This window comes from Lutra lutra, chromosome 2, assembly GCF_902655055.1.
Source record: "Lutra lutra chromosome 2, mLutLut1.2, whole genome shotgun sequence".
Lineage (NCBI taxonomy): Eukaryota > Metazoa > Chordata > Mammalia > Carnivora > Mustelidae > Lutra > Lutra lutra.
The window spans coordinates 184,996,830-185,020,493 of NC_062279.1; the positions used below are offsets into that span (position 1 = coordinate 184,996,830).

Below are 23,664 nucleotides of genomic sequence, written 5' to 3' on the forward strand. Positions count from 1 at the left end.
ACTGAGTTATTCAGATCTTCAAAAATGTTGGCACACTTCACTGTATGATATTAGGATCAGCACATTCATTAACATGAAACTCATCAGAAAGGTCTTTTAAGTATGAGAAGCTGTCAAGTTCATGGTGACAAATACAACTTTTCCAAAATTCTAATTTTTATCTGAAAGTTAGAATTTCATTATAGACAACAAATGCTATCAGCTGTATTCCTTGAAATGACAGTCTTGCTTTATTTATAAAAGATAGTGAGAGGTTCAGGGGGCCTGGGTGGCTCAGTCGGTTAAAAGTCTGTTTTCAGCTCAGGTCATGATCCCAGGGTCCTGGGAATGAGCCCCACATCAGGCTCCCTGCCCAGCGGGGAGTCTGCTTCTCTCTCTCCCTCTGGCCCTCCCTCCTGCTCATGCATGCCCTCTCTTTCTCAAATAAAATCTTTAAAAAATTTTTAAAAATAAATAATAAATAAATAATAAGAGGCAGAAAGTTAGCCAGCACTAAAGAAAAAAATGATTCATTTAAAAATATTTGAGCTACCACCTATACCTTAAAAACTAACTTCAGGGGCACCTGGGTGGCTCAGTGGGTTAAAGCCTCTGCCTTCGGCTCAGGTCATGATCCCAGGGTCCTGGGATCGAGCCTCATCAGGCTCTCTGCTCTGCAGGGAGCCTGCTTCCTCCCCTCTCTCCCCGCCTGTCTCTCTGCCTACTTGTGATTTCTCTCTGTCAAATAAATAAAAAAATCTTAAAAAAAAAAAAAAAAACCTAACTTCAAAGCATACTATTTTAAATTTTTTTTTCCTAGCTTTGAGTGTTACTAGGGGAGATGAGCAATGGTTTTTAATTTAACAGGTCTCCTGGGTACAAACAGGCAATAAAAGCAGAAGGAAAACTGTAGGGAAAAGTAGGGAGGGAGAAATAGAAGGAGAGAGGGAGAGAAGAAATAAAGAAGAAAGTAAGCACTGACAAAGTGCTACCAACAGTTGTCTCATTTACCATTCAATACCTACTGTCAACCCATTAGATGGTATAAAAGAAAATGAAGACATATAGACATGTGTTATACCTACATCTACGCCTATTACCTCAAAGACCCTTTCCTCAATTATGGTTAAAACACTAATGGCTTCAGAAATGATAAAAGATTTAAACTTTTTTCAAAGAATGGCAAATATGACAAGATAAAATACATTATACTTAACCTATTTTACTCTTACCTATTACAAGTTTTCAAATATACTAGTACTTAAGGAGAAATCATTCAAATCACAACCACTGAACACCTTCTACATAGTACTTCATGATAACAAGATCCTACAACAGAAGACTTACATCACAGTCCTTATCACATATCATAATTATGTTTACGAGCCTACCTTCCTACTGATAAATGAGTTGTTTATGGGTAGGTATGGCATATTAATTATCTTTATACCCCAAACATCTGGCCCAATGCCTGATACTCATAAATATTTGCTGAATAAATTAATCAATTTCCAAAACAGAAAATATGTCTACATTCCACTAACAGTTCACTGCAAATTTCTATATCATTGTTTTCTCTTCCTCTGATGCCCATGATTTCTGTTTCTATCACATTGTTTCAAATCTCAACCATCATTTTCAGCCTTCCAAGTCACTCCTTCTGTGCCAGAGATCCACAAAACTATCCTCAGGTTTGATGATTCACTAGAAGAACTCACATGACTCAGTCTATAGTTGTATCCACAGTAAAAGGATACAAAGCAAAATCAGCAAAAGGAAAAGGCACATAGGGCATGGTCCAGAGGAAACCAAGAGCAAGCTTATGAGAGTGTCTTCTCAGTGACGACACAAGGAGGTGCTTAATTCTTACAGCAACTAGTTTTGACAACATGTATACAATACTGTCTACCAGGAATGCTCATTAGAGACTCAGTGCCCAAGGCTTTTATCAGGAACTGGTAAACATGCACCCTCTATTTAACTTATACCAAAATTCCAGATTCCCAGAAGGAAGGCAAATGTTCAGTATAAATCACATGGTTTGTTCCAACAGTTTAGGCTCAGTGAACCGTTCTTATCAATTTTGGGAATACTGGAGACCCTCCTAAAGTCTAAGTTCCCAGATTTCAGCCAAGAGCCAACACTGCAAACAAGTATTTCTAAGCGCAGCAGTCTGGGGCCTGCTATGTTAACTCTTTTTCCTACACCTTCCTACTCTCTAAGGACAGTTTAGACTCTTGTCTTCACCCCAGTTAGAATTACCTGTGTCTTCAGTATATTTACCATCTTTCTCAAAGGAGGCAAGCTTTCTAAAAGCTAACCATTTGCTCCTGGTTGCATCCCCTCCAGTCTCCTCTGCAGTCCACTAATCGATCTCTCTCTTTTGGCTCCTTACAAACCAACCTGTAAGTCTACCCAGTTTGAGAATCTGAAGCTCTATTTTTTTCCCCTTAATGTATGAGGGCATCTACCTCTTCTCCTTCTCATCCAGTATCTTGAAAGAGTCCTCACATTTACTATCTTTATCTCACCTTTCATTCATTATTCAAACTACCACAATCCAGACTTTAATCTACATTTCTTTACTCACGAGACCGCTCAACAGAGTAGCTGAAAACAATCCTTTCAGCAGGTCCTCCTTCTTAGAGCATGCCTTCTCCCAGCAAAGAGCTTGAGTATTAAGAGTGGGGAATGTCTTATTTGGCACAGGATACAGCAAATACCTCCCTTGCAGTGCCTTTGATTTCTGCCAGGTTTTTTGTATAGTATATGCATCTCCTATGTTATTAGTTTGTAAACTTCATTTTTTTAAAGATTTATTTTATTGAGAGAGCTTTTGTTTATTTAATTCTAGGCCAACGAAAGCAATCTGACAGATAAAGTTTTAAGAAGTTCATCTTATTTTATTAAATGTATAAGGAAAGGCATACTTCATATTGGTTAATGTAACTCCAATATCACCTTAAATGGTTTTGATGCCACAGAGGTTACTTAGTTTTGATATTACCTTAGTCCCAGTTTGGGGAGTGTTTTTTGTTTGTTTGTTTGTTTGTTTTTTAAGTTTGGCAGGAAGTGGGGTCTGTTAGCAGTGAAAATGAGATGTATGTTTTACCTTAATTTGACAGCATTATAAATTACTTTTATCTATTATGCTCTCCAAGTTTAAAGTTTTTAAATATGGCAAAGACTAACTTCCTTTATTCTAAATCAAAGTACAATTAACCCTACACAGGACCAAAAAAGCCAAATTTTATCATATAAAATGATGATTTGGTATGGTTGAAAGAAGAGTAATGGGTAGGAAGCCGAACTCTCTTCAAACTTAATAATCTAACATTGCATTACTCCAAAAAGCTGCAAGTAGTCCTTAATAATTTCAAAAGATAAGATTCAAGGTGGGTAGAATCTTAATTCAGTTATCTACAAAGAATAATCTGTAAATAAAACTAAAAAATATTTGGCAGTAGGTCTTACGATGGAAAATATCATGCATCGTAAGTGGAACTTTTATTTATTACAAACATTCCAGAAATCAATTTGGCATTACAGATATTTAGACCTTTGTCACAGTAATTTTTCTCTCAGGAATCCAGCCTAGAAAATAATCTCTCAAATAAATAAATAAATTGTTTAAAAAAATGAAGTTTGCAAACTAATAACAAAGAGTATACATACACTATAGTATTAAGTAAAAAAGAAAACACAAAATTGCACATACAGTGTGATCTCAACTGTAAAAAAAAGTAACTTACAAAATAACAGAAGCTTTCAGAATACAATTTGATAATATATAAAAGTCCAAAAAAATGCATACCTTTTGACCCCGGGTACTAGTGGGTCAATTCTACTTCTAGGAATGTATCAGAAAAAAATAGTTACAGTTGGCACAGATATATTAATAAATAATGAAGTCTTCTACTGTGTTATTTTGGTAAGAGAGTATTATACATTTTACTTTTTATTTCTTAAATTAAGATTTAATTTTCACTTGTATAATTGTTGCTAAATATTTTAAAAGCATTTTATAATATACAATGCCATCATCATCATGTCTTCTATATGAATCTATTACTTGGTATTAACTAGGTAATTTATCATAAATAAACAGGGAGTTTGGTTTCACTAATCAATAGTTTCCCTGAATGTTTTTCAACCTTTTCTACAATTCAAGACCATACAATCTCTAGTCCTCTTTACTTCACTTTTAATTCTTCCATGTTCCATGTATCTCCTCATATTAATGCCTCTTATAATTCACTAATGCATTGTTATTTTGAGCAGAATTATGTTTCACTCTCATGATGAATTTTACCTTTTAAATACAGAACTGCAAGAATTTGATTTCAACTTGTTTTGCTTTGTGCTTATTTTCTCTTGCTTCTCAGTTACAGTGCTATTTTTAACAGTGAAAGTTCTAAAACAATAAAAATGTCAATTATACTAATTATAATACATCAATTTGAAAAGACACTGTACAACTCAAAACCAAGTATACTAGAGAGTAGCCTGTCATTCTGAGTGCCTGACTGGGAGCTCCCAGGTGCTCTGGTGAATCTGACCACAAATGGGCATCTTATCTAAGAACAGCTAATCCCTGGGCTGGTTAGCAGCATATGGGATGGCAAGGTCCAACGACGCCATCCAATCTGGACAACATTAACTAACTCAGTTTGATAGCAGAAGTAAATAAGCTGAAACCAACAGAACTCATGATGATACCGGCATCTGTTCCCAATATGTTAAATGAAAAATGTAGAATACAAAATATGTACGGTCTCAATTTTTTTTTAAAGATTTTATTTATTTATTTGACAGACAGAGATCACAAGTAGGCAGAGAGGCAGGCAGAAAGAGAGGAGGAAGCAGGCTCCCCGCCAAGCAGAGAGCCCGATGCAGGGCTCGATCCCAGGACCCTGAGATTATGACCTGAGCCGAAGGCAGAGGCTTTATCCCACCGGGCAACCCAGACGCCCCCCCCAGTCTCAATTTTTTAATAAAAATACTTACATATATGCATGGAACAATTTAAAAAGTGAATCCATCAAAATATTAATCATGGTTAGTCACAGGTAATAAGCTTAATGGGTGATATTTCATTTTCTTTATTTCCTGGTTTTCCAAAATTTCTGTAACATGTATTGCTATTTTAAACTAAACAGGGGCTCCTGGGTGGCTCAGCTGGTTAAGTGTCCAACTTTTGATTTTGGCTCAGGTGGTGATCTCAGGGATGTGAGACTGAGCCCCGCTTTCACCAAGGAATCTGCTTATCCCTCTCCCTCTGCTCCTCCCCCCCCAGCCCCCACTCCCACTCCCTCTCACTTGCTCTCTCTCTCTCTCTCTCTCTCTCAAATAAATAAATAAATAAATAAAATCTTTTTTTTTAAAAATCCCTAGAAAGAAAAATTAAATAAGGATGAGAAACAGTACACCAAAATATTAAATGACCTTAGTCTCTTGGTGATTGTAGACAGTTTATTTTCTGCTTCACTGAGATGTACTACTTCCCAGGTTTAAAATAATCTTTGTTTTTCATTATAATTAGAAAAAGCGGTTTTTTAAAAAGATTTTATTTATTTGAGAGAGAGCACAAGCCTGGTAGGAGCAGAGGGAGAAGCAGACTAGAGCAGGGTGAGGGGCAGAGAAAAAGAGAAGCAGACTCTCTGCTGAGCAGGGAGCCCAAGCAGGGCTTGATCCCACAACTACAGGATCATGACCTGAGCTGAAGGCACACATTTAACCAACTGTGCCACCCAGATGCCCCGAAAAAGGATTTTTTTCTTAAAAAAAAAAAAAAAGAAAAAAAAAGAAAAATGAGGGGACGCCTGGGTGGCTCAGTCAGTTAAGCATCTGACTTTGGTTCAGGTCATGATCTCAGGGTCCTGGGATCAAGCCCTCCATCCGGCCCCTTGCTTGGCAGGGAGCTTGCTTCTGCCTCTGCCTGCCGCTCCTACTTGTGCTCTCTCTTGCTCTGACAAATAAATAAATACAATCTTAAAAAAAAAAAAAAAGAAAAAGAAAAAGGATTAAACCTAAAGTAAAAAACAGATGATTAAAGAGACTTTGTTTTGTTTTTAAAGATTTTATTTTTAAGTCATCTCTACACCCAACATGGGGCTTGAACTCACGGCCCCAAGATTAAGAGTCACATGCTCCAATGACTGAGCCAGTAAGCCAGGCACCCCAAAAGGGGTTTTGTTTTTAAATCAGACTAAAGAAATACATGTGCATGTACATGACATGCCTAGATTTCAAAATAATTCTACTTTTAAAGTATATTGTAGCGTACAATCTTTAGGATTTTTAAAGTAAGTTTAAATATATAATAGGTATATCATAAAGAATTTAGAAATTAAAGAGAAAAAAATAATTTCTAATTCACAACAGCAGAATCTCAGAATCTGAGAGCTAGAAAAAAAGAGTTATCATTTAGTCTAACTATTTCATTTTACAGATGAAAAAACTAATGCCTAAGAGAAGGAACTTAACATGTAGGACCTAGTCTAGAACCTTACTTTCTTGAACCCAAGCCTGGGACAATTTCTACTACAGGACAATGCCTCTAGTTAAGAAACTTCTAGATTGAGAAAATATTTGAGAATTGGAGGGGGGAAAAGTTCTTTTTCCATCAAACAAATTATAAAATTACAATTAGCACAAAATAAATGTTAACATTCTCATATGGATCTAAAAAAATAAAATGTTTTTCAGCTTTTCACATTTGTACCTAAAATCCCAAGACATATAGGATTTATAAATGTTTGTGTTGATGAATAATACAGAGAATGCATAAATTTGTTGCTTTGGTTCAATAAAATAAAAGACGCAATTAAGCAAACAGACTCTGGAGCTAGGCAGACGGCCTGGAATGAAATCTTGACATTGCCATTTACTAGATGTGCCACTTTGAGCAAGTTGAGTTATCTTTTCTGAGCCCAGTTTCCTTATTCATACACCAGGGACAATAATAGTGCCTGACTCATTAAATAATATAATAAAGCACCATCAGTGAACAGCATAAACGCTGTATGTTGCAACTGCTTTTATTATTATAAAACAACATAAATGGTGTGTTTTTATCATGGTTATCATTCTTCTAGTAAAGTGGGCAATATCATTTCACAGGCACTATGGAAAACTTGATATATTAGAGAATGCCCTAATACCAATGACTTCACAAATATCCCCTTCAAACAGCTTAGCAAATAGAATAGCCAATGATTAAATTGGCTAGTGTTAACTGTGAAAGATTTTCCAATTTTTGCCAACCTCTACAAGGTCAGGGGGTGGTATGAAGGAAACAGGGTGCCCAGGGAGGTGCTATGTTAAGGAAAGCCAGGCAAAACTAAAGAGTTACAAACCCTGCAAGCTAATATGGGCAAGCATTGGGCCACAAATCTAGGCAGGTGAGACAAAGGCTGAAAAGCACCAAGAAGTTACTATGGTAAAGATGGAAGAAAAATACAATGGAGAGACATATGCCCAAGTTCTAATCCTGGTTCAGAAAGCAGCTAGGTACATTGTCTTAGGAAAACAAATCTCCCTTCTGACTTGATTTGCTGCAGGTAAGACAAACTGGCCTCTCAGGGTCATATATAGCCCAAAGGTCAAATGTTTTTAAGGAAAACAAAATTAGCAAGGCTTTCTGAATTCACATTTTACAGGTGGGACAGCTGATGTAAACTAGGAAGAAAGTTTAAAACACTATTCTTGTCAAAAAGTTTCTGTCTTTCTCCTTTCAAGAGAAGATTATACTCTTTATCAAGTATGCCTCATCTCACTTTCTGAGAAAGCAATTATGAAAAAAGAAGAGTAAGGGGGACATGAATGAGTTTTAATTTTAAACGTGGGAGGTTATTAAGAAGACCGTTCTGAAAAGAAAAAAGAAAATAACTGTGAAAGATCTGAAAGTGAATGAACTGGCCAGTTGGCTATCTGGAGGGAATATTCCAGGAAGTGGAACCAGCCAGTACAAAAGCCCTAAGCCAGGAGTGTGCCTAGAGAATAGAAAGGAGGGTGGTGTGACTGGAGTGGGGTAAACAAATCAGAGAATAGTAGAGGGGACCCTTGGGTGGCTCAGTCAGTTGAGCATCTGACTTGATTTCCACTCACGTCATGATCTCAGGGTCTGGGATCCAGCCCCACCTCGGGCTCCCCGCTCAGTGTAGAGTCTGCTTGAATTTCTCTCTCTCCCTCTCCCTTTGCCCCTCTCCACCCCCAACTCATGCTCTCTCTCACACTCTCTCTCTCAAAAATAAATAAATAAAACTGTTTAAGAAAAAAAAGAATAGTAGAAAAGAAGTCCAAAAAGTAACAATGGGTCAAGATAACATAAGGTTGTGTAGGCCACTAAAAGGGATGAGGATGGGAAGTTTTGGGGGGGCTTGATACAAAAAAGAGACAGGATCTGATTTATGTTTTAAAAGGATCGCTATGGGAGATGTACTAAGAAGACTGTAAAGGTTGAGAAGCAAAAGAAAGAGAGAAGAAGAATATTAAGGGTACAGCAGAAGAGAGATGGTGACAACTCACGCCACTAACAAACATGATAAAAAGCGGCCAAATCCTGAAAACATTTTGAAGCAAAACCAACGGATGATTTCTTCTTCTTCTTCTTCTTCTTTTTTTTTAAAGATTTTATTTATTTGGTAGAGAGAGAGAGAGCACAAATAGGAGGAGCAGCAGGCAGAGGAGAGGGAGAAGCAGGCTCCCTCAAAGCAGAGAGCCGGATGCAAGGCTGGATCCCAGGACTCTGAACTCTGGGATCATGACCTGAGCCCATGGCAGATACTTAACCAACTGAGCCACCCAGGCGTCAAGAACGGGTGATTCCTTGACAGCTCGCGTGCAGTGAAAGAGAAAGAGAGACCTTAAGTATGTGTCAAAAATGTTTTTTTTTAGTCTAAGCAAATAGGATGCCAGATCTGCCATCAACTGAGAATTAGAAGGCTGCAGTTGAAATTGATTTGGGGAAAAGATTATGAAGTCAGTTTTGGGTATTTTAGATCCTGAGATACTCAACCTATACAAATCTAGACTCATAAGATTTTATCTTCCTACAGATATGACAAGACCTACAAACATGAACTAGAAATTTCAGATTCAAAATAAAAACATCAGCTATGCAGATGACAAGTGAAGACAGCACTTATTTCCTAATGTTGAACTCTGAGCTCAATGGAATCAGCTTTTTAGCTATTTTGGTTGATGAAGTCATAACTATACAAGAAATTCAGATATCAATTCACTTTAAATTCATCTGGCTGCCTCAATATACACCTGAGTATCAATGCGGCTCACGGAAGAAGGGCTAGAACTGAAAGTGTTTACCTGTGTTTACCCCAAAGATACAGAATCCCTAAAGTTGGAGACATATATATGAATCTCAGAAGACATCTAAAAATTTTAACCGTGTGATCAAATTCCGAATATATGGGTTCATCCAGCTCTGTGAAAATACAATCTTATTAATAAACTAGTGAAATCAAAGGCTTAATTATTTAAATCATTTATTAATTCACTCTATCATAAACCCCATCACTATACAGTTCTATAATATTCTAGCATTAGAATTTTACTAATTTTCAATTATTAAGATTTTATTTTCAAGTATTTACAGATGATTACATATGTTGTTAAACAACGGAAGTTATGTAAGTATATACTGATTAAAGTTCATGGTATTAACCTCTGATGACATACAAATTCAACTAATCTAACTCAACTATCTAATTTATGCGTATGTTAGAATATTCTTCACACTTACATTAATCTTATGAGGAACCCAATAATGATAACTTATGTTCATTTAAGAAATAATAAATGGTTGCACTGGATTATAAACTACCAAAAATACCAATTTCAAGGGACATCTACAATAGTTTAGAAAGGGCAGAAAAAGAAGGCTGGGTACACAGTAATTCCTTTATTACACTAACCAAGGACTCCACTACAACTACAACACAAGATCAAAGAGAAAAAAAAAAGGAGCTCTAGCAGGAAGCATACACACAAACACAATTTAAAAAAAAAAACAAAAAACAAAAAAAAAACAAACCAAAGATAGGTTACCCCAAGTCCAACCAACTCCAACCTAAATAAATTTAGGTTTATTTAGATGGTAGGATTTTACATAGATGGCAGGATGGAGAAGAGCTTAAGGAAAAAAATCATTTGTCTAGGACTTTGTGAGAAAATCTCAGCCCTTGTGTATTTGCTTTAGTTTTAAAGTGTAAAGACTTAAAAAGCACAGCCCTTCCCTCAGTTCTAATAAACAGATCATTGTCAAACACCACACATCTTGTAACTAAAGGGTAAGACTTTACAAAGTTCCTCACTTCAAATGTCTGATCTTGCGGGAAAGACCCTTTCCACTTCCGGCACACACTGTTCCTTTGCGTGCTAACTGCCCTGTGGTAGCAGAACAGGAAATGCAGGTATGTCATGGAGACAGTCTCCAGTCAACAGTAAGGGCAGCCACAGTTCTTAGACCTGACTCCTTACAATGCCAAAGCAAAAAACACAAAACAAAACATGAGATGGGAATGAGATGGAAACGGGGAAAGGGATGGCACAAGCGGCCACTGCTGTCTTTCCAGACCTCACAGGAAAGCTGTGAAATTTGATGACTTATAGACAGAACTAGAACATCTCCTTTATCTAAAGACCAACACTGCGATCACATCTCCTCTAGACCATTCAACGGCTTCCTAACTCCTCTCCCCAGTTTCACTCTATTCTCTCTACAATCCTTTCTGCCCTACTGAGCTCATGAACCTCATGTCAAGGCACCATTCCCTTGACTCACTATATTCTGGCCACAACACACAAGTAGCCTTTCAGTTCCTCGGGCCAGCTAGACTTATTTTGCTGTTCTCCATACCTGGGATACTCTTCACAGAACCCTTTCATCGTTCCTAAATGTTACTCCTTAGAGAGCTTCTATCTAATCACATTATTTTCAGTCACAGAACTCTATTAGGCTCCTTTGAAGCAATTTGCTCAGGCATAATTTGTCTCTTAACTATAAGCTCTATGAGGGCAGAATAACCATGTTTGTTTTATTCATAACTATGGGTACCTTGTGTCTCAAATAATACTTAACATAAAATTTAGTAAACGCTTGTTATATTACTTACCAGGAAACCTCAATAAGACAGCTGATAAGGAAGGATTAAGCAAAAAAAAAAAAAAAATTCTCTGAGGAACCAAGTATCTTAAAACCCAAGTATTAAAATTCAAGCATCTAAATCCAGTACTCAGAACCAACTTCTCTCACTTTATTGCAGTTCTAATAATGCTGGCTGCCTCATTCCCAACCTATGGTTCATCCATTAGATAGGAAGAAGGTAAAACAAAGGAAAAGCCCACACATGTGAAAGTTAAAAGAAAGTGCCATTTAGAGGAGATCTTCAAACCCCAAAAAACCTCAATGATCCCTAAGAATATCACTGTATACCAACCTGATAATACTGGCTTCTCATTAAATGTTTCAACTCAATCGAATAATTCTGATTTATGCTCAGGGTCTTATTTAAAAGCAGGATGCATATGTTACCTTTTAGATGGATTTCCAAGAAACTGGTCAAGACTAGGCAAAAATTGTGCATGAAAGAATAAACACCAAAATATGTAATAAGTAATAATTTGCTTAATGTCTACTGTGGGTCCATGACATTAGATAAATTATTTTTGACTCCCACACCTAATCTCTGAGGTAGACATTATCCCTTTTGCAGATGAGAAAAAAGCTCAGAAGGTTAATGGTTACAGTTAGGTTACACTTGGGAAGTACCTGAGAATTAAAACTAATCTGCTTAACATTAAAGACTATGCTCTTTCCAAACACCATCAATTGCTTCTAAATGTGTCTGGTATGATATGAGAATTGCCTAAGCTCTTATTAAAAATAAAAATTCCTAAATTCTTCTTAAAAATTCTGATTGGGGATGTCAGAGCTAAGAATCTAAAATGTGTATCTTTTAAAATGCTCTTACTGATTCTAGTAATCAGGCAAGTTTAAGAAATTAATTGCACTGGGATTAAGCTAGACTGCCTGAACACTGAAAGTCTGGTTTAAGATCTGATTTTATAAATGGATTCTGAAACAAATAATGAAAAAAGTCACAAAACAATCTTACACAAAAGATACTAAAGAGTACTTACAAGTATCTACTGCTACATGTTATATTTAAAGCATAATTTTATTGAGAATAAAATCTTAAAGAGCTTTAGACTAGAAAACAAATCACAGATTCTCTAGATATTTAAAAGATTCCCTTCCAAGTATACACTTGGTCTAATATCCTGAGCCTTTAACCTATTAGGAATATAAACTCAAATTTGAGTTCAAGAGCAGCTCTCAAAGTAAAAATACTATTCTTTAGGAGCGCCTGGGTGGCTCAGTCGTTAAGCATCTGCCTTTGGCTCAGATCATGATCCCAAGGTCCTAGGATCAAGCCCCACATCAGGCTCCCCGCTCAGCAGGAAGCCTGCTTCTCCCTCTCCCACTCCCCCTGCTTGTGCTCCCTCTCTTGCTGTGTCTCTCTGTCAAATAAATAAACAAAATCTTTTAAAAAAAGAAAAATGCTATTCTTTAGAGAAATATTATTATTCAGAGCAGTGTTACTTAGAATAATAGTATTTGAGTAATTACCATCATAAATAATTTCATATAACTTATTTTTCACCATTTAGTCTCTGTATTCCACTTAGCTAGTCACATACAATTTTAAGTACTAGTCAGTTTTATATCTGTTAACGGGCAGAAATCCAACACTGAACTGTTTGGACTGAAACACCATGTAAATTTCAAACTCAAATACAGTAAAAGTTTGAAACATCAGTTTACTACCACATTCCTCATTTCTTCAAGATAGTTTACCCACTGAGAAATTTTAGTAGTTGACCCAATTATTAAGCATTTTTTTCTTTGTATTATCAAAAGTACGTTCAATGCTATATTCTAAATCAAACCAATTTCCTTTCAAATGATAAGGAGCAAGAAAATTTTCTGGGGGGGGGGAAGTCTTAATTTTACAATTTCCCCATATTTATCAAGTTTTGCTTAAAAAAAAAAGAGAACTCATTTATCTTCTGAATATGATTTTATAAGAGTTCTATTGTAAAATATTGTTTACCTTCAGTAGGAGGTTCAGGAAGGGAGGAAAACAGTTGCTCGTTTGGCAATTCTGACAAGATCCAAAGATGTATGCAATTACCTCACTTATTTAGAGAACATTTTAGGACTTACAATATTCCAGACACTGTATTTAACAGTGGAGAAATATGACCAATAAACACAATTCCTGCCCTCAAAGAACTTTACAGCTTTATGGAGAAACATCAAAGTAAGGTCTTCAAAAGTCTCAAACCATGGGGCGCCTGGGTGGCTCAGTCAGTTAAGCATCTGCCTTGAGCTCAGGTCATGATCCCAGGACTCTGGGATCAAGCCCCGAATCGGGCTCCCTGCTCAGCGGGGGCCTGCTTCTCCCTCTCCCTCTGCTCCCCCGTTTCTGCTCTCTCTCTCTCTGTCAAATAAATCAAATCTTTTAAAATAATTCCTCAAAACAAAAACTTTAATCTTTAAAAATGGAATATGTCTTATATATCATGCCGGGGGGGAAGGGGAAGGAGGTAAAAATTGTAAAGTTAAAAAAACTGTTAAATCAAAGTGATTCATGTTCAGATCTCCTGTTGCTAAGTACAGCATCTGATAGCCATCTTGAAATACTGATACATTTCAAGATAGACCATTTTTTATTAAATCTACCATTTGAAAGGTCAAGGTGTTCTTGTGATATCTCCTATGTAAAGATCTTATTGTACCCCAAAGTAGTTTCCGAGTTTTTCATTTCAAGCCACATTTCTAAATCTTTCAATTTTCCACAGCATACCTGAGATGAAGACAAGCAAAGAGAGTGAGTTCCACAGCCATTGGTAAAAACTGGTGCTGAAGGATGAGGAATTATTTGTGGAGATGGTAGGAAGATTATACCTCAGAAGAGAGTACATGAAGATACAATAATTTAGTGAAATTAAAAGAGAATAACATTATTAGAAACAAACCTTAGCAAAGTAACTTGGCTTAAGTTAGAAGTCAAAGGAAAGCCCCAAGAGTGACCATGATATGGGAGGGCTGAAGTGATATAGAAATAAATAATATCAGTTACAGTGATAGATCAGCGAGGGAATACTGGCCTAAAAACTAGATTTAAATTCTAATATTTTGATTAACATCCTTTAGCACTATCATCATTGCGAAAACTCAGTCTTCAATAATGATCACTATATCTTGTACAAATTTACTGAAAGGTTAAAAAAATTCACAATTTTAAAATATTAACCAATCTGGCCTACACCACCTAATAAGTTAATCACTTTTCCCCTCCTCTTCATTACATAGTAAGACTCTCACTCTCTCTCTCAAACACACGCGCGCACACACACACACACACACTCAGAGGAAATCTTTTAACTGAAGTGTGAACTGAAGTCTTTTAAATTACATGTACATAAATATTAAGGAATAATAGGAACTTATTTTCTTCTTCCTTCAAATACTACTTTTTCTCAAAATATGCTTGTTTATTTCCCTGCTAGAATTGCCACATTGCTCCATACTGCTACACGTAAATCTAACAAAGAAAATTAATAAACTCACCCAGAAGGGATGTCAAAAAAGAATACTGATCATGATGGAAGTACAAAGTATAAGTCTCATTTGTAGCCAATATAAAAATATTTGCAAGGCACCTGAGTGGCTCGTCAGTTAAGCATTCCACTCTTAGCTCAGGTCTTGATCTCAGGGTCATAAATTCACACCCCACGTTGGGCTCCACGCTAAGCATGGCACCTACTTTAAAAATAAACAAATAACTAAAATGAAAATATCTGTATTAAAAACCACATTAAATGGGGCACCAGAGTGGCTCGGTCAATAAGCATCTGTCTGCCTTCAGCTCATGTCATGATCCCAGGGTCCTGGGATGGAGCCCAGCATTGAGCTCCCTGCTCAGCGGGAAGCCTGCTTCTCTCTCTCCCACTTCCCCTGTTTGTGTTCCCTCTCTCGCTGTGTCTCTCTCTGTCAAATAAATAAATAAAATCTTTAAAGAAAAAAAACCCTACACACATTAAGGCAGACTTTGTTTAGACAAATTATTATTTTATATCTTCATATCTACAAAATCTGATTATGCCCCCAAACTGACCTGCTTGAGTAGTAGAAAATGGAAAGAAACCTACTTTCCCACAACACTATAATGACATGCCAAATCATGTCATATGAGAATACAGTGATTTCTAAAATAAAATAATACTATAATAGGATACATTGAAGTAGGAAGGGAAAATAGAGCAAAAATATTCAACTATAAAGGTCCACTCAAAAGTAGAAATCTGAAAAACATAAGTGATTGAATCTATATCTTTTCAGATTGATCTGGATTACAGATGATTCAGTTTGCACTATCATTTACTTCCAAACCAGTAAGGAACGACTACTTGAAAGAGCACCTTAGTCAAAAAAACAAAAAAACAGGTGGGGTAGTAGCAGTTTTACCATAACTGTTTTTTACTAGTTCTTCCCATTTATATTTAGAGGCAAGAAAAACTGACCATGCTCAACAGTTATAGTAACCCATAAACACCAATTTCAAAAACCTTTTTAGGCACTAACTGGGCTACCAACTGGCATAGCATGCCTGTGAATTATACATAACAGAGTCATGTAAAAAAAACAGTTTGTATTACTATTACTCTACTTATCTATATCACCACAAAACAGGGTTAGGTTTTCAATAAAGATTCTTACTAATTTTCACCAAAATACTCCACCTACCAGTTTAAATATATAAGCTGTTTAGAGATGGAAAAACAGGACTAAAGTCCATCACTATTAGGTCTGAAAATGGTAGTTCTGATTTTTTATTACTATGCCTTATGTTTCTCAAAGTGGAAAACTAAGTGTGGAGGATAATTAATGAAGGTTAATATTTATTGAGCACAGTATCACATAATGTGATGATGAATTCTTGGTACAAACTGTCTAATTTAATCCTTAATAATCTTAAAAGTTAAGGACTATAATCTGTCTTAACAGAGTTATAAATAATCCACCCAAGTGGCAGAGGGTAGATTTGAACCCAGAGCCTCAAATCAACGTAATGGTGAAGTAAGGTAGTGATTGAGAGATCACAGAATTAACTTCCAAAATAGAAAGGCGTATTGCTTACTGATGGCACATAATTCCTCCTCATACTCTGGAATAGTGGTTTTCATCCCTGGCTACACAGGAGAGTCACCTGTGGGACTTGTCGTGGGGAGTCGGGGGTGGGGGGTATCCTTGCCTGGGGCCCTCACTTAGATACCCGGCATTCAATTGGCCTGGCCTGGGGAGAAGGCACCATTTTTTTGTTCTTCTGTTTTTTTCATCTCTCCAGGTATTTATTTTTAAATAACAAAATTCTGCCAGCTGTTCTTTGACAAGAGGAATGCAGGAGGAAAGGCAGCGAGACAGCATGAAACAGTCTGAAAAACCCCTTCTTAAAGCATCCTTATACTCCTCAGGTAAAAAGGTCCTAAGAGTCAAACTAAAAAATTACATGGCAGGCTATGAGACTAAAAAAATTCCGTGATATATGTTAAAAAGAGATTTAATATCCATGATCTCTCCGAATTCTGCTGGAGGTGACAGTTAAAACACTAAGTAACTGCTACTGTGGTGATAAATCCCACAGTCCTCCCATGGCGTTGTGATTATGCAGTGTGTTTTTACCCTGTAAGTCACCTGAACATAAACTTAACAGGTGCTAAAGAAATCAAAGCATTACATAAGCATATCCAAACAACAATATGGCTGGTCATAACACGTAGTGAGAAATGCAAGGATTTTGCTGACAATCTCTTATGAGAGTCTTAGACCGTTTCACTGAAAGTTACTCACTGCACATCCCACTCACCCTACACCAAAAGTATAATGAAAACTGTTCCAGACAGTCTCAGACTTGCTGGCCCTTTTTTTTTTTTTTTTTTAACTAAAAAGAAGTGTGGAGATACCTGACAAGCGTGGAAGTTTGATCTAGGATTTGAACAGATCTAAAATGAAGAATATAAACACTTCAAGTTGCACAAAACTCTGGACCTCTCACAGAAACATTACAAAACTTCCTGCTTCCGGACAGCTCATTATTTGGTTCAAGTCTTCACATTCCTCTATTAGTCACGACCTTTTACAAAGCTCTCATTCCTTATTGTCTGAATAATGCCGGACTTTTAAATGTTGCAAATCAGACTTACAGGAATCCTTATCGAATGAAGAAACCACCCCAGAATTCATGCCCAGAGAAGCCCTCAGTAACCTGAGCAGTTGTGTGTCCATCCCATAGATTTCTTTTTAAAAACTGGCTGTAAACATACATCGCTCTGCATATCTCAAATATACGTTCATCTATACATTCTTATCATACACGATCACGGGAACCTGCATTACTTCCGCAGGAATTGCCTCTGCAAGAAACTGGGAAGACCTGTGAATGTGTGAAAGGCAGAGGCACAACGACAGTCAACCACTCATTACCAATTGTCACTGGGGTCTCATGTGGCCCAGACCTGGCCACAGCCATATGTCAATAGGCTCAAAGGCACAGACGAGGAGAGAGAACCACAGGGTAAGTGGATGAGAAAACAAGGGGGAGGCAGCTCATAAATACGTGTACTTCCACTCCGCAGCTGAAGGGGTAGCCCAAAGGGCAGACCCTGAAGAAAAATCTTCCCTCCTGGGATCCGTGACATCGCCCGGGCCTAAAAGGCCCGCTAAAGGGGGTTGGGGGGTTGGGGAGAAAAGGCAGTGTCTGTCCCCACTTCGGAGACCGAAACAAATAAAATTAAAGCAAGTTCTCACTTCCTGGTAGCCTACTCTTCCCGAAGGCCCCGACACAAGACGGACACCGCGGATAGAGTGCTCCCCAGGACCATGGGGGACGGGTGGGGGGACCCACCCCGGCCCTGCACCTCCCCGTCCTCGCCCTCCCCTCCTCCGGGCCTTACACGGTGACGTGACCGGAGCCGCGGACCACCACTGGGTCCGGCGAGTACTTGAGCAGCTGCTCTTCCAGGGCCCGCTCCTCGTCCTCCTCCTCCTCATAGATCTCGTCGAAATCCGCCATCCTGAGCCTCCAAGACCCCCTACTCAAAGGGGCCTGACTCCAAGGGCTGGGGCCGGGGGTACGGGCTGACGAGGCGGCGGAGGCTGAGGGGAGTCGCTGCCGCGGGCTCAGAGGCCGCGGAAATCGGTCTTGGCTGCCTCGGCTCCGGCTACAGAGGAGATGGGGTCCCGGCCGTCGCCGCCGCCATTATCATCAGCGATAACAACAACACAATGTCAACATCCGCCCAAAGGCCGACACCTCCACCAGTACCGCCGCTAACGCTGCCACTGCCGCCGCCGCCGTCGCCGCCGCCACAGCAGCCGCAACTCAGGCAACCACAGCAACAGCCAGAGCCAGCCGCAGCGGGAGCAGCCGGCTACTGCATCGCGAGACTTCCCGGGAGAGCGGGCGGGCGCGTGGGCGCCGGTGTGCGCAGGCTGGCGGGCGGGAGCGCGCACGTGAGGCCTCGCGCGTTCCCAGGGCGCCTTGCTTCCTTCCTCCCTCCCCACGCCGCCGCCGCCGACGCCTCGGGAGCGCGCTCCCGCGGGCGAGGTCCCGCCCACCACCAAGTGGGTCGCGGTCCCGCAAGGGAGGGCTGGAAGCCTCGGAGGCGTTGACCCCGACTAAAAGGACGGAGCTCGGAGTGTCCAATGGAGCACTTAGTCACCTAAAGTAATCTCGAATCAAAACAATTAAAAATAAAAGCACTGGTTGGAATAGAGAATTTATAGTGTGTGTCTGCCTATTTATCTAATAATTGAATCTCGGTTTTTGTCAGTTTCCTTAGTCTTGATGAGAACCAGTGTCTGTACTTTCCCAGTTTGAGGAGCCCAACAGAAACACTGCAAATATGTTTGTTCACTTTAATACAGGAATTTTCAAAACATGTCCAAACTCAAACCTTGTGTCTTTATCATCCCCTTAAATATAGTCCAATATATGAAGCCAATGATGCTATGGTTTTTAGAAGAAAGCTCACTGTAGTCATGACACGGAACAAAATTGACACATTCTCTGGATTCCAGATTAAAAGATGAAGTTTCCTGCCCCAACTCCCTCATCAACCATAAACTGCTTCCGTTAGAGCTTTAGGGAATCCCTTTTCCTTCCTTACAGCTCCTCCCACCAAAGGGAAGAGTGGAGAAGGGAGGGGAGGGAGGGAAGAAAGGAAGAGTATAACAGATTTTACTTACCTGCTTAGACCACTAGTAAAGGCCTAACGGTCACTTTGGATACTAAGTTTCATAGTCAAGAAACTGTCCAGACATACAAAAACTTCAGGAGCAGGACTGAGCTCCTAAGAGTCCTGGATAATGATTATACACTATGGAGGCAGGAGAGGATAGCCACCCTGGATCCAGTGCTGGTCAGACCATTCTCCAAGTACAGTGTTCACATTCTAACTTTTCCCTTTAGATGGGTCAGTATTGACCTTGAGAAAATGCAAAAGAGGACAATTAAGATAGCAAGAAATACCATTTTCTTACTGGAAATACTTGAAGGAAATGAGGGTAACTAGCCAAGAAAAGATAAAGCGAAAGCACAAGAGTTGTATCAGACTTGCTGTATGCCTCCCCAGAGGACATTTATTTATTTATTCATTCATTCATTCAACAAATATTTAGTGAGCTCTAACTCTGTGTCAGGTACTGTGTGTGTGAATGAGATACAGTCCCTCTAATCTAGTAGCTTATTTATCACCAAGGTGAGCAATTATAATTCCGTCAAGTGGTCCCAGAGGAGTTTACAGAGGGTACTAAAAAAGCACACAGAAGGCAGTTTAGTTTGGTGGTTAGCAATGGGCTCCAAAGCGTGACTGCCTGCCTTTGAATCTCAGCTCTGCCCCTTACCATGTGACCCTGAACAGGTCACTTAACCTCTCTGTTCCTCATGTGTAAAATGAGGATAAAAGTACCTAACCCCACTGGTCTGCTCTGCAGATACATGAAATGCTTAGAAGAGGGCCTGGCACACAGCAGCTATGGGGTAGCAATAAACGATGTCTAAGGTCCCTAATCAGCTCTATGAGGATGAACACAGTTGTCTGCATTGTTTAATGCTCTACGGTTTATGCTTTATGGTTAATGCTTTATGGTAAAGCACATACCTAACAAATCATTTAATAATCCCCAAGAACCCAGTGAGATAACCAAGGAGGATGTAATTTCTTCCTTCACTTCAGAGATGCTATGTGACTTTCTCGTGGCCAAATGGCTATCTAAAAGTCAAACTTAGGGCTTCGACTTCAATGCCCTGGTAAGCCAAGCTCCTGAATTTCCTTCTCCGCAGGACACAAGAGGCCAGTGGCTGCATTCTCTTGAAGGAGTGCATGCAAATGGGAGGTAAGAAAAGGGAACAAGAGGAAGGAAAGTCAGTATGTTCCAGGCCTGGCCCACATCCAGCGTGCGGTAACTGGAACTCACCTTTCTGTGGAAGCAGTGGCCAAGATAAGGGACTGGGGCCCCAAAGTATTTAAATCATCACATAGCTGACAACTTCCCAAGGGCAGAGGAAGTCACCCACAGCTCCTTCCACCTCAGCATTTTCCCAAGTTCCTGCTTCAGAAAAGGAGCCCAATCAATGTTCTCCGAATTGAGGTGTGTTGTTACTAGCGCTAGCTCCAGAACATCGCGAGTTAATTAGGCTTCTGAGGACTGTGAGAATGTCACCCTTTATCTTAACACTGGTTCTGTGTGGGAGAAATGTTCTTATTCTAAGATCTATTCAACAGAGTGGTCTTTGTATCTCCCGCTGCCTCAGCGTAAGGTGGGGGCTGTCTTATTTTTGTTCTTCCTATTTCGCTCTTCTTTTTCCTGCTCTCAAAAAACCTGTCAGAGCTAGCAAAAGGGTGTGGGACCTGGGAATGAGGGGGAGACGATGAGAGAAGATGAGTCGAATATTTCCCTGATGATGGTTGACATCATAATCCCAAACTCCACCCCAAATCCTCCAGGGTCCAGTTTCCTGTCAAACTCCCGCTCTAGTCTCTTCCTGGGGACAAACTCCCATTTCTCAGTTTATTTTCCCTCAGTATCCAGGCGTTCCCCTGCTCTCTACCGTATAGACTCCTCTCCATTTGCCATCCCCTCTTCATTCCTGCTTCACACACTTACCACATTTCCCTTCAGACAAAAGCAAACAATAATAATGCTTCAGGAGCTTCAGGAGGCAACAAATCTTCAGTTGATTTTTAAGGCAGATATTCCTAGATTTGAAAACTTCCAAGTTCTGTCACTACCTAACTAAGTGGCTTTGGGCAGATTCAACTTTCTTTCTTTCTTTCTTTCTTTCTTCTTTTTTTTTTTAATATGGAACCCTTCACAAATTTGCGTGTCATCCTTGCGCAGGGGCCATGCTAATCTTCTCTGTATCATTCCAATTTTTGTATATGTGCTGCCGAAGCGAGCACCAGATTCAACTTTCTAAGCCTCCTCTTCATCCTGAAATCGAATCTATGTCGTGAAGTTATCAAAGGTCAAATGAGGTAATGCTATGGACTGAACTGTGTCCCCAACAAATTTATATGTGGAGGTACTAACCCCCATTGTGATGGCAGTATTGGGAGGTACGACCTTTGGAGGTAATTAGGTTTGGATGAGGTCATGAGGGTAGGTCCTCAGGATGGGATTAGTGCCTTTATAAGAAGAGACCAAAGAGCTTGCTCTCCCCACCTCTCCCCCTTGATGTGACAGAAAAAAAGATTACCACCTGCATGACAGGAAGCTATCTCTCACCAGGAGCCAAATAAGCCAGGGCTTTGATCTTGGACTTCCAGTCTCCAGAGTGGTGAGAAATCAACTTCTGTAGTTCAAGCCACCCACTCTATGGTATTTTGTCATGACAGCCCAAGCTGATTCTGACAGCATGTAAACCCTCACTTTTCCACACATTCCTTCATTAAGTAAATATGCTCTGAATGACTCCCATGTGCTATATTCTCTGCCAGGAACTAGGGCTTAGCAATAAGATATTAAACAAAACACAATTCCTGCCTTCGTGTAGCATGAAGCCCATTGTGGAGGACTGACCAGTAATTACAAAAATGATTAACTGTTAGAATTGTAGTCAGTCCTGTGGAGAAGTACAGGGGACCATGAGAATAGTTAATGGTCCTAACTCACCCTGAGAAACCAGGAACTCTTCTCCAGAGAAATGACATTTAACCTGATGATTCATTCAAAAGTAAGAGGATGAGGAAATAGAGGAGAAGAGAAAGCTCCAGGCAGTGGGACCAGCATGTTGGTAGCAACAGTCTGGGACACTGTAAGAGAATATCATAGACTTATAAACAACAGAAATTTATTTCTGCACCCTCATGACTTAATCATCTACCAAAGTCCCCACTTCCCAATACCATCACACTGAAGTTAAGATTTCAACCTATGAATTTTGGGGAAACACAAACATTCAGCCTATAGCAATGTTTAAAGACTCTAAGGCAGAAAAGAGAATGACCTAAATCAGGTTCAAACTAAAACCAGCGTGGTTGGACCATTGTAAGGAAGGCAGAGCCAAACTGAGATGGGGTCAAGGAGGTTGAGAGAGACTTGAAGGCCTTGGTAAAGAGTTTGAAGTTCATATGTGAAGCCAGGCAGTGTGCCTAAGAAAGCCAGTGCATTTTAAAATTCCCAAATAGGACGCCAGTAGTCCAACCTACCCAGAATGCATCCCCTACTTCTTTTGAAAACAGCACATCCCCAAGATGACTTGTGGTAAATCATACCCCCTTCCCCCCATGCTCAGTACATGTGACTGGGTTAAGCTGACCATATCCCCAATCATAAGAGTGAGTTCATGGCCTAAAGCTAGCAAATCAGAGAGCATAGGATAACCTTGGGTCACAGTGATTGGTTTAGACACATGATTCAGAAAACCCAATGAGATTCAGTGTACCAGGACTTTTAATAGAACTCTGGGGAAGGGGAAAAATCTTTTTCTATGGATATACCAGGAGCTGTGCTGTTCTTGCAATGGTAGAAAATGGTTGGGAATGATGCCAACCCTGAGGAAAGCAGGGCCAAGGAATGAAGCAAACATGACTTTGTCTTGATGATCATGTTTGAGTCCCCTGAGTTCAGCCACACCTAAAGATCTCTGGGGTTTGTAGAAGAGGATAATGGATTCATTTTGTGGAATGTGAGACACCCAATGGAGATGACCGGTAGAACATAGATAAAGATATTAGAAAGATAGATGGATAGAAGTGTGCATGCATGAATGGATAGACAGATAATATAGAGAGCAGAAAAGGGAGAAAAGGAGAGCAAGAGGCTCAAATCAGAAGTCTTGGCAGGAAATAAATACATTGGGATCCATCAGCCAATAGATGATAAAAGTACCATAGCAATGACTGAGATGGCAGGGCATCTGTGTGGCTCAGTCAGTTGAGCAACTGACTCTTGGTTTTGGCTCAGGTTCTGATCTCATGGGTCGTGGGATTAAACCCCATGCTGGGCTCAGTGTTCAGTGGGAACTCTGCTTGAGATTCTCTCCTCTCCCTTTGCCCCTCCCTCCACCCACCTCTCTGTAAAATCAATCAATC

General features: G+C 39.5%; 1 protein-coding gene and 1 non-coding gene across 3 annotated transcripts in view; both read right to left on the reverse strand.

Annotated features, from left to right (window-relative positions):
- The window catches only part of CHIC2 (cysteine rich hydrophobic domain 2), a 58,351-nt gene extending 40,205 nt beyond the window's left edge, over nucleotides 1–18,146 (reverse strand). Inside the window, exon 1 of one of the 2 annotated variants that reach the window (XM_047719322.1) lies at nucleotides 18,022–18,146. In XM_047719322.1, coding sequence (XP_047575278.1) covers nucleotides 18,022–18,140 — 119 coding nt within the window. In that variant the 5' untranslated portion in view covers nucleotides 18,141–18,146. Of the gene's footprint in view, nucleotides 1–13,871; nucleotides 14,796–18,021 lie in introns of those variants that run through there. The other variant, XM_047719323.1, reaches the window with a different exon arrangement.
- Nucleotides 18,147–21,424: 3,278 nt separating this feature from the next.
- Nucleotides 21,425–21,531, reverse strand: LOC125094506 (U6 spliceosomal RNA). Its single transcript, XR_007125533.1, has one exon. It is a non-coding gene; the product is annotated as a U6 spliceosomal RNA (small nuclear RNA).
- Between the last annotated feature and the right edge of the window lie 2,133 nt (nucleotides 21,532–23,664).